The sequence below is a fragment of the Papaver somniferum genome, chromosome 11 (assembly GCF_003573695.1).
Source record: "Papaver somniferum cultivar HN1 chromosome 11, ASM357369v1, whole genome shotgun sequence".
In the NCBI taxonomy this organism is placed as follows: Eukaryota; Viridiplantae; Streptophyta; class Magnoliopsida; order Ranunculales; family Papaveraceae; genus Papaver; species Papaver somniferum.
The window spans coordinates 64317309-64327581 of record NC_039368.1 but is presented as its reverse complement, the minus strand read 5'-3'; the positions used below and the strand labels follow the sequence as shown (position 1 = coordinate 64327581).

At 36.4% G+C, this 10273-nt stretch overlaps 2 protein-coding genes across 3 annotated transcripts; one reads left to right on the top strand and one right to left on the bottom strand.

Moving 5' to 3' along the window:
- Positions 1-669: 669 nt before the first annotated feature.
- On the bottom strand, positions 670-3521 carry LOC113322299 (diaminopimelate decarboxylase 2, chloroplastic-like). The gene is made up of 8 exons (XM_026570366.1): positions 3004-3521; positions 2709-2883; positions 2445-2594; positions 1794-1955; positions 1530-1715; positions 1291-1407; positions 1108-1197; positions 670-994 (listed from the first exon to the last, which is right to left on the bottom strand). Exons 1-8 carry the CDS (start codon positions 3480-3482, stop codon positions 914-916), a joined length of 1440 nt encoding a protein of 479 aa, XP_026426151.1. The 5' UTR covers positions 3483-3521; the 3' UTR covers positions 670-913.
- Positions 3522-3668: 147 nt separating this feature from the next.
- On the top strand, positions 3669-7616 carry LOC113323259 (bifunctional dihydrofolate reductase-thymidylate synthase-like). Of its 2 annotated transcripts, XM_026571545.1 has the most exons (12): positions 3675-3818; positions 4075-4128; positions 4544-5122; positions 5198-5588; positions 5749-5793; positions 5996-6061; positions 6262-6323; positions 6412-6486; positions 6561-6726; positions 6810-6933; positions 7057-7163; positions 7287-7616. In XM_026571545.1, the coding sequence occupies exons 3-12, from the start codon at positions 4692-4694 to the stop codon at positions 7395-7397; spliced, it is 1578 nt and encodes a 525-aa protein (XP_026427330.1). In that variant the 5' UTR covers positions 3675-3818; positions 4075-4128; positions 4544-4691; the 3' UTR covers positions 7398-7616. The 2 variants fall into 2 exon arrangements, with proteins under 2 accessions (XP_026427329.1, XP_026427330.1); XM_026571544.1 differs by lacking the exon at positions 4075-4128 and having other exon boundaries at positions 3669-3818.
- The last annotated feature ends 2657 nt before the right edge of the window (positions 7617-10273 follow it).

The following is a 10273-nucleotide window of genomic DNA, read 5'->3' as shown; positions in this document are numbered from 1 at the left end:
AAAAATTATGGAATGTCAAGTCTAGTGGCTTCCAAGCTGGGTTCTTTCACAGTTTTTCCAAGCCATATTCCATGATTTCGTGGGATAGTCCGATGAAATCCATGAAAACGCTAATCAGATTAGAGTAAAACACTATTCAGAATAACGCGTTAGAAGACGGAAAACGTCAATAAAAATGGCACCTAATGCTAATCTAAATAGCGTAAAGCACTATTCAGAATAACGTTTTTTTTTTAATCCTTAGATTTAAAACGAGCTATTGAAAATCTAATGTCTGAGAAAAAAAGTAACGTAAAGCGAATGGCGTTATCTTTACACTATTCTTATTAGTGTAAAACGCTATTTTGATTTGCATTTTTACAACTCCACCACTATGCTTGACCCTTCATGAATTATTCCAAATGCTGAGGTATGCTGAGGTGGCGTGGAAGATGAAATTCTTCCACCACAAGACTTACTCTTACTTGAGTAGGTTCAGAGTAGCTGGAATAATCAATTTATAATCCAAAGAACTTGAATGAAGATTTTACGCAGAATACTAACCGGACTACCAATTGAGTTTGCACAAAATTTATGCACTGGCAAAAAAAACCAAAAGAGCCTCTTCCATCACTCAGCTTTGCATAGGTGATGGCCAATAAGTTGTCTTTCCCTGGCAACTTTTGCTAATCCAACAACCAAAAAGTTTGAGAGAACAGACAGATAGCTTTTTGTCATTTACATCAAGCGAGAACTTAACAGGGTAAATAAAATAGAACATATAAAAATATAAGATCTCTTAACAACTCTTATTAAAATTCCTAAAATTCCTCACTGAAGAAATGAAACATTCTGATTCGTTTGACACATTGCAGAAAGTATCGCTCCTTGCACAAAGTACAAGTTCTAATGCTAGTTACACAAAACACTGCAATCACAAACATTCAAAGAACCTTAAGTGATCATCAAAAGTCTCTCCATGGCGGATTTTCACCAGAGATCCATCTTCTTCCACCTGCAGAATACAACCAAACAAACTCACATAAGTTCCGGCCCAGCCACATGGAAAATTGACCGTATTTCCTCCGTAGCATACAACTTCAAAATTTTAATAAGAAGATTCATTACCCAGTATTCAGGTGGTCTCATTTTCAGGTTGTAAGTAGATGACATACTCATGCAGTATGCACCAGCATCATGAACAACCAAGCCAGTTCCCTGATAATCAAACACCACTTTTGAAGTCAATATCATTTAAAATGAGCAACTTCAGAAACTTCGTAACAAATAAAGAAACAAATCCTTTATCACCTTAGATGGAGTAGGAAGTTCTCTATTCTTCCCCAAGAAATCTGCCGACTCACAAACAGGGCCAACCACATCAAAGGTTGAAATTTCAGCATCAGATGGGGAAACCAATTCAATGTGCTACACGAAAAAAAAAAGTCATGGCATGGGTCAAGATCATAATGCAATATAACCTACATTTTCAGAAGGATATCAAATATAACTTTGTAATAGAAGTGAGATAACATTTACTGATTACATACTTGATAAGCGTCGTAAAGGCTAGGCCTGATAAGTTCAGACATGCTGCCATCGATCACAATAAAGTTTTTTGTTCCATTTGTTTTAACACCAGTGACCCGATTAACAAGGCAACAAGTGTTGGCAATGAGTGATCTACCAGGTTCAATAATGAGCTTAAGACCTCTGGAAACAACTATCTCTCGAACCTACAATAAACATCAAGTTACAAAGCTGCACCAACTGTGGAAGTATTATGTTCTTGAATACACAAGATGGTGACTCACGGTGTTAATGAGATCCATGGGTGTGGGAAGGATAGCACCAGCATGATAGTAATCTATCCCCAGACCACCTCCAATGTTCAAGTAGCTGAGTTCAAACCCTTCAGCTCTTATCTGGTCAATATAGTTCACCATTAGGAGAGCGGCATCTCTGAATATGTCCACCTGCAAAAGAAAACAAACGGGAAACAGTCTAAAGGATATAAGCATAAGAACAGATTAGTTGAACAGAAGATACTAAAATAGAGACCTATAGGCCATTGAAATAAGATCACTGATCACGCGCTCATCATCTAGAACGTTACTTTCTTGAACACACAGTAGTAGGTGCATGTGCATTACGCAGCTGCAGATAAATTGTAATCAGCACATTCTGTTCTCTCCGGTAGACGGTTCGACAAATAGTAAGGTGTAAGTAGATGGTGGCATGCATGATCAGTTTGCCTTGCTGTTCAGGTGCATGTATAGGCACAGCTTAGACCAATATTGTCCATGTATAGCGGTCAAATGATTCACAATTATTGGCAATCATTGTTCCTTAGAACCCTACAACTTCCAAAACTACACTAAATTTTTTTTTCTATAAAAAGAAATCTCAATCTCTAATAGCTAATGACGGCATTGAAATAAAACCATTACATGCTAATAAAATACCTTGGTGATGGTAGACCCAAGATGGCAATGAGCTCCCACGAGGTTTAATTCATTAGGATGAGCTTTAACTTCATCTAGAAACCATTGAAGCTTTTCATTTCTAATACCGAATTTGGAATTCTTGTTTCCGGTAGCAACATAAGCATGAACCTATAAACAGTTAGGATAGCACATAAATAATCAGTTTATCATGCATTGTAAACAATGACATACTCAAATTGAAAATACATGCTATGAATTAAACAATCAAAAGAAAACACATACCTGAGGATCAACATCAGGATTGATCCTAAGCAATACATTAACTTTCTTTCCCGCAATCCTGGAAGCTGCCACGATATTTTCCAAATCAAATTCACTATCCACGTTCACAAATACACCCTCTTGGACAGCAAGAACCAAATCGTCCAACAATTTCCCATTCCCATTAAATATGCACCTGAAACCCAAACACAATATTTGAACGAAACCCACGCAGAATAATTACTCAATTCCCAAAACAAACATAAATAAAAAAAATAAATAGGAAAATTAGGGTTTTAGTGTTTTAGGGTTTTACTTGGTGGGATCATATCCAGCTTTAAGTGCCAATCTCAGTTCATTCCCACTGACCAGAACAGCTCCGCACCCCAATTTCCTCAAATGCTCAATAATCTTCAAGTTATTGTTAGCTTTAATTGCATACCCAATAATCGAATCTAAACCTTCCAAAGCTTGTTTATATGCTTCAACATTTCGTGTAATCTGAGGCTTACTGTATAGATAAAAAGGTCTCTTTTCCACTGAATCTATAGCATCCTGAACTTTCAAACCTTCACAATACAAAAACCCATCATCAGATTTGCTGAAACAATGATCGAAGGCCTTGGGTGGAGTCAGAGTTGTGGTCTTTTCAGATACAACTGCTGTTAGTCTGAGGTTTTTGAATGAGGGTTTTAGGGTCACACAGGGTTTAGATAAGAATGGTTTTGATGGGTTTTTGAGAGATTTAGTGAATGGTGATGGAGAGTAGGAGAGTGAATTGGCGACAGCCGCCATTGCTCTTTAAGCTCTCTCCCTGAATGAAGTCAACTATTTCCCTGCAGGGTTTCACCGTAATCCGTAAAGATTTATATATCCACAGACGGAATAATTTATTCGGGTCGGGCTAAATAGATCTTGGGCTTTTTTTTTTGCAACCCGTCCCAAGTTTGACAAGGATGAGACGCAGAAATTAGGTCTATCAGTATTTCATTTCAGTTAATGTTCTGAAACTAATGCTGTTTTTTTCTTCTTAAATTCGTATCTTGTATGGGAGGGAAATCTTCATATGTATCGTGGTTGGACTCTGCATCATCAGTTTTGAATCCTCAGCCTCAGATGTGATATGTTTTGGTAATTATTTCTCTCCTTTCTTGTCTCACTAACACAGTAAAATTTGGTAGGGTTTTTGGAAATGGGGTTTAGTTTTTATGCTACCTGGATTTTGGTTAATTCGTCTTTGAGTTTACTTTAGTTGTTCATTGACCTACGGATGAAACATGGGTATTCTTAACTGGATTTTCATTCTAGCTTTTTACTGATCGGGTTAGATGATGCTATCGTTGTCCATGACAAGAGTATCTAACAAGAACAGTGAATGGGTGTATAGGTCGAAATCAGCATTCCTCCGAGCTGTATAAATGTGACTGCTTCACTCTATAAAGTGAGTTATTCAGATACCTAAAGGCCCTTTACAAGAGAGTAGAGCTTTAAATTGAACTTTGATTAGCACTAATGATGGAGTTGCAGATAGTTTAAAGGGACTCTTTAGCTTTTCTATTGCGTATCTCCACTAGCAGGCCATATAGTTTACATCGTGATTGCTTATGAATTTCAACTTAACTTTCCGAAGTCATTTTGTTGGCAAATCCTATTTCCCTGACTATAAATCTTAAAAAACCAAGTGTTTATGATTAGGGTCAAAGCTGCAGACTTGGATGGGCATTAGTTTTTACCTACCCTCCTTTTGCTTGCAGTTTTTCAAATTTGATTATCTCGATTGCTAATTTCAGTCTTCGTAGTCCTGTGAGCTCAACTACTAGATCTGTTACTCATCTTTCTCTCCTCTGTGTTATCAGTAATTCAATCAGGATTTTACCAATAGCATCTCTACAACACCTACTCAAAGTTCGTTTTCGTGGAACTTTCTCGGGGTCTCCACCTTTACGAGGATTTGGCGTCTTGAAGGAAATTGCAGAGTATAAAGATTGTCTTAGATTTACCGTTATGGCTGGTTACAACACCCTTACAGATGCTCCTAATGGCGATTCAAATATTCATTCTAAGCCTTTAAGGACTTACCAAGTTGTGGTAGCAGCAACTAGAAATATGGGCATAGGAAAGGATGGCAAATTGCCATGGAGATTACCTTCTGACCTCAAGTTTTTCAAGGAGGTTACTATGGGTACATCAGATCCTTCTAAAAAGAATGCAGTGGTTATGGGTAGAAAAACATGGGAAAGTATCCCAATGGAATATCGACCTTTACCTGGTCGTCTGAATGTTGTGCTTACCCGTTCTGGAAGTTTTGACATTGCAACTGCGGAGAATGTTATTAGTTGTTCAAGCATGGCTTCAGCTTTGGAACGATTAGCAGCATCTCCTTATTGTCTATTGGTTGAGAAAGTTTTCGTTATAGGAGGTGGTCAAGTATTGAGGTAAGATTGTTCTAGTATAGTCCCAATTGATAACTGAGTATGTTATTAAATATTGATGGGTATTTCATGCTGCAGGGAAGCTCTGAATGCTCCGGGATGTGATGCAATCCATTTTACTGAAATTGAGAACAATATTGAGTGTGACACTTTCATCCCTCCTGTTGATTCCGCGCTTTACAAGCCGTGGTACTCGTCCTTCCCGCGGGTAGAAAACAACATTCGGCATTCTTTTGTGACTTATGTTCGGCTCAAGAGTTCCTTGGAGTCAGTTGTTAAAAATGAGACATTTGATAATAATAGAGATTCCAGTAAATCTGAGACGGAAAAGTTCACCTTTTTGCCTAAGATGATTTTCGAGAGGCATGAAGAGTACAATTATTTGAAGCTGGTTCAGGATATCATTTCTAATGGTAACACAAAAGATGATAGAACCGGGACTGGGACCCTGTCAAAGTTTGGTTCCCAGGTACTTTTGAACTCATAGTTGCTTCTCCGGCCAGTTCCTATCTACTTATGTACAACTTGTGTTGCTACTGAACATATTATAATTATTAATTGGTGAATAAATGCTTACTGAATATTCTTCTTTGCTGTTCCCTTGTGTTTCTCGTTTATTCCAACCAAAGATGAGGTTTAATCTCCGGAAATCTTTCCCACTTCTGACAACTAAGGTACATTTCCTGTCTGTTGAGCATTTCAAAATTTTAGTTCTGTATTAGTTATTGGTTATTATTGCCATATTTATGTTTCTGCTACATTGTCTATTTGGGAAACATACTTTGTTTTTCACCAGTCACCATTGTGTGGCAAATTTGTTTGATTGTTTGTTTCCCGGCTGAATGTCCATGCTTGTGCTATGTTTTGGGTAAACAGAAAGTATTTTGGCGAGCTGTTGTTGAAGAACTTTTGTGGTTTATCAGTGGTTCAACAAATGCAAAGGTAAAACCATCTTTGATATTTTGAAACTTACTATGTAATTATGAATATGCATTTATCTTTTCAGATGTCCAGGCTTGCTTGGCTAGTCAATTTGAGTGTTTGTACACAGTTTGAAGTTTTCACAACAAATTCATCTTATACCTGCTTTTTTAGATCTTATAACACCAGTAAGCAACTCAAATTTGATATTTTGTCAACAGGTTTTACAACAGAAAGGCATTCACATTTGGGATGGTAATGCATCACGAGACTACCTTGACAGGCAACTACTTATCTGTTCATCATACTCTGCTTCATCAAATAACGTGCTTCTTCTTGAAGATTGAATGTTTTCTGCTTTTCAATTTCAGCATTGGTTTAACAGACAGGGAAGAGGGTGACTTAGGACCCGTATATGGGTTCCAATGGAGACACTTCGGTGCTAGGTTGGTTAAAGTTAGATTATGGATATGACACCATGTTGCATTTACGGATGCTTAGAAATGTCTATTTTTGGCAGGTACACTAATATGCATGCGGATTACAGTGGGCAAGGATTTGATCAGTTGGTAGATGTAATTGAAAAGATAAAGAACAAACCTGATGACAGGCGAATCATTCTTTCAGCTTGGAATCCATCGGATCTTAGTTTAGTGGCACTTCCACCATGTCACATGTTTGCACAGGTTAGGGACATTAACTTTGTCTTCCCAGTTTTGTTTCATCTAATCATTCTCTTGATTTTGTATGCTCTTATTATATCCTGTAGTTTTACGTAGCCAATGGGGAGCTATCATGCCAAATGTATCAACGATCTGCTGACATGGGTCTTGGTGTGCCGTTCAACATTGCATCTTATTCTCTTTTGACATGCATGATTGCTCATGTTTGCGGTATATATTCCTAACTAGATCGCACATGTTTCTGTTGTTGTGATGTACAAAAAATTATCTCAAGGTATCCTTTACAATCTATTACTCATACTACCTTTATGTGTATTTTCCCCCCATCTCCAGATCTTGTTCCTGGTGATTTCATCCATGTTATTGGTGATGCCCACGCTTACAAAACCCATGTTAGGCCTCTACAGAAACAACTTCAGAAACTTCCTAGACCTTTTCCTGTGAGTACAAACGAAATAAATTAGGTTTAAGTTTACTTTCAGAACAGCTTATTTCATTATCTTTTATTCGAAAATGACTTTCTTCTTTCTTGTGTCATTTGTTTTACTCTTTTCTTAATGCAGACTTTGGAGATCAGTCCCGAGAAGAAGGATATAGATTCTTTTGTGGTGTCTGATTTCAAGCTAATGGATTACGATCCTCACCAGAAGATAGAGATGAAAATGGCAGTTTAGATTCCGGACCACTTTAATAGTTAGAATAAGCACACTGCTCATATTGCTAAATCATTATATATTTTTGTTATTTCAAAATTTGTATGCATCCTTCATGTTTCATACTTTCGTACTGTAAACTGAAATGGGAATTCTTGATCTTTATGCTAGGTCAGATAAATGTTGTGTCATTCTTTAAAGTATTTTGACTTAATTTTGTTTTTTAAAGTATTTTAACCACCACAGAGGTCAGAAACAAGATGAACTTGTATTCACATACCGCGTAGACCGTACTGGATCTGTACCTTATTCAGATCCAGTAGTTGATCTTATTCAGATCCAATAGGTACCAACATCATGTTTCTTTTTGAGTCGGACCGTTTTTCTTTTTGAGTCGGACCTAACTCTGTTTGAATCAGGTAATAAAATTCCCCTGACTCATGAGAACAAATCACTGACTCATTTTTTTGAGTCAGATTCGTCAAAAAACAAACATATTAACTCAGATCCACATGAGTTACGTGATTTCAGTCGGGTCCAGATGAGCTAGTTGAGTCAGGAGAAAATAAACAAGACGTAAAACTGTAAATCTTGGCTCTATCGCTGTTTGGAAAGGTTAGCTTAGTTCTCTATTCTTCACATGTGTAATGGGGTACTATGTTTATGGTTGAATTTAGATAGTGATAGCTCACGTGTGGTTGTAATTCTTTCTTTTCCGAGTCTGTCAGCATTTAATACTCTGTATGAGTCTCTCTTTAGTTTTATGAAGAATTCTGTTTTCCTTTCTCTGAATGTGTTACTATGATATCAGACGCCTTTTTCGATCTGATCTCGCTTCAGCAATTACAACTCTGATCTTTCTTTCATCTTCATCTTATCTTCTACATACAAATTTCTCTAATTTCTTTTCACAATCAGAAATCGATCTTGATCTTTTTTTAGTTCTACTTTCAATTTCAATTTATTGATCTTTTCTTGTTTCTTGATCTTCTTCTTTCTTAACTGTAGATCCGTTCTAATGGAAAATCCAACCTCCTTCTTGATCTTTAAGGTTCCTATTAATCAATTAACCAGTATTGTCCAGTTTAAACTTAAAGATGACAACTTTCACATCATGAAGTTTCTTGATGGTGCTCACAAATATCCAGTTCAGTTTACATCTCGTGCTATTGCTAATAATGGAGTTGAAAATCCGTTATACAGGTTAGATGGATGAGGATGCTACTATCATGATGTGGATAAATTCAACAATCTTTGACAATGTCATCTCATACTTCGCTTCTGCAACATTTTCATATGAGGAAAGGTATTTCTGATCGATTTGCTAGAACTTCTTCTACTCATTCAATTCAATTAAGAACCAAATTGACGAAAATAAAAAAAGGGAACTCCTTTGTTGCTGCTTACACTAATGAAATAAAGACTATTATTGATCAATTAGATGCTGATGGTTCTGTTATACCTGATGATGAGATTGTAGCGGTAACTTTGGAATGGTTTGAATACTGATTATAATTCATTTGCTACATCTGTGAGAATAAGAAATCCACCAGTTACAAGTCTTGAATTACACAACTTACTACTTAGTGAAGAATTAGTTATCAATAGTAAAATAGCTAGTTCTTCAATTGTGTCCACAAATAAAGCTTTTTATGCTTCTGTTAGAGCATAACTCGGTTGAACCCACCAAGCCTTGGTATGTCAAGGTTGGTTGTCATATTTTAGTATTAAAACTCATCTAGATTCGCTTGATTAATTATTTGAGTCAACTTCGTTTAGGTTAGACTAGAAAGTATAGGAATGTTGAGACTTACAAATATTACTCTGAAGACCTGAAGAATGTGAATAAGTAACAACTACAACGAAGACATCATACTTCCACTTGAGGTTAGTAATATTGACTTGAACTTGTTTCATTCCTAACGTATCTTTCAAGTCGCTTTTGATTGAAAACATAACATGCGTAGTAATATATTTATGAAACTCTAGTATTAGACTTGGTCATGTTATTATGATCAAAGTGTCAAGGAAGTATATTGGATTACGAAGTAAAACACTTCTTTTGAACTTCGTAAGTGCGATATCAACATAATCTTGTAACTTGTTACGTGATTGTGTGTATGAGATATAGGTGTGATTTCATCCTAGGAAACAATGTTTTATAAAATTTGTTTAAAGGAAGTACATATACGAACTTTTTTCGTAATCGAAAGGAAATCAACAGGTATGTTGGTCCGGTTTCTCATGATATATTTTATGACTGAATCATACCTATGCTAGGATATGTGGTATAACCGATTCTTAAACTTATTTTGAGAGTCAAGGTAAAATCGATCCTTACCTATCTTGGGAACCTGGTATAACCGATTCTTAAACTTATGTCGAGATTCTAGGTAGAACTGGTTCTTACCTATACTGGGAACTTGGTATGTCCAATTCTGAACTTATGATGGTAACCTTGGTGGAACCGATCTCTACCCATTTTGGGAATATGGTATGACCGATTTCTTAACTTATGTTAGGAGACATGGTGGAACCAATCCCTACCTATGTCGGATACTTGGTAGAACCAAACATTAACCTATATTAGGTTTCATGGTGGAACTGGACCTAAAGGCAAAAACGAACCTCAATTTCACATAGTACTTCACAGTTTTGTGTGAGTTTGGAATTAGGGTTTGCTAAGATAGGAAAGTTATGGATGTCGACATAATTTGAACATGTGCACAATTCTTATTCATAATTGTTCAAAGATATTCCTTGATACTCAAGGTGATCCCAAACCGAAATATTAAGAATCTTTTAATTAAGATTTTTGATTCTATATGTTTTGATTTTCCAGAAAAAAGAGTATTAGTAATGTGCTAAACTAATATTGGAAGTTTTTCTATGAGATA

Excerpts from the sequence above, each read along its gene's own strand:
- LOC113323259 (XM_026571544.1), top strand. Across the intron at positions 5,123-5,197 it reads GGAGGTGGTCAAGTATTGAG|GGAAGCTCTGAATGCTCCGG; the intron begins GTAAGATTGTTC and ends TTCATGCTGCAG. Across the intron at positions 6,934-7,056 it reads CATGATTGCTCATGTTTGCG|ATCTTGTTCCTGGTGATTTC; the intron begins GTATATATTCCT and ends CCCCATCTCCAG.
- LOC113322299 (XM_026570366.1), bottom strand. The coding sequence starts at position 3,482 with ATGGCGGCTGTCGCCAATTCACTCTCCTACTCTCCATCACCATTCACT. Across the intron at positions 1,716-1,793 it reads CCATGGATCTCATTAACACC|GTTCGAGAGATAGTTGTTTC; the intron begins GTGAGTCACCAT and ends TGTTTATTGTAG. Across the intron at positions 995-1,107 it reads TGAGACCACCTGAATACTGG|GTGGAAGAAGATGGATCTCT; the intron begins GTAATGAATCTT and ends TGTATTCTGCAG.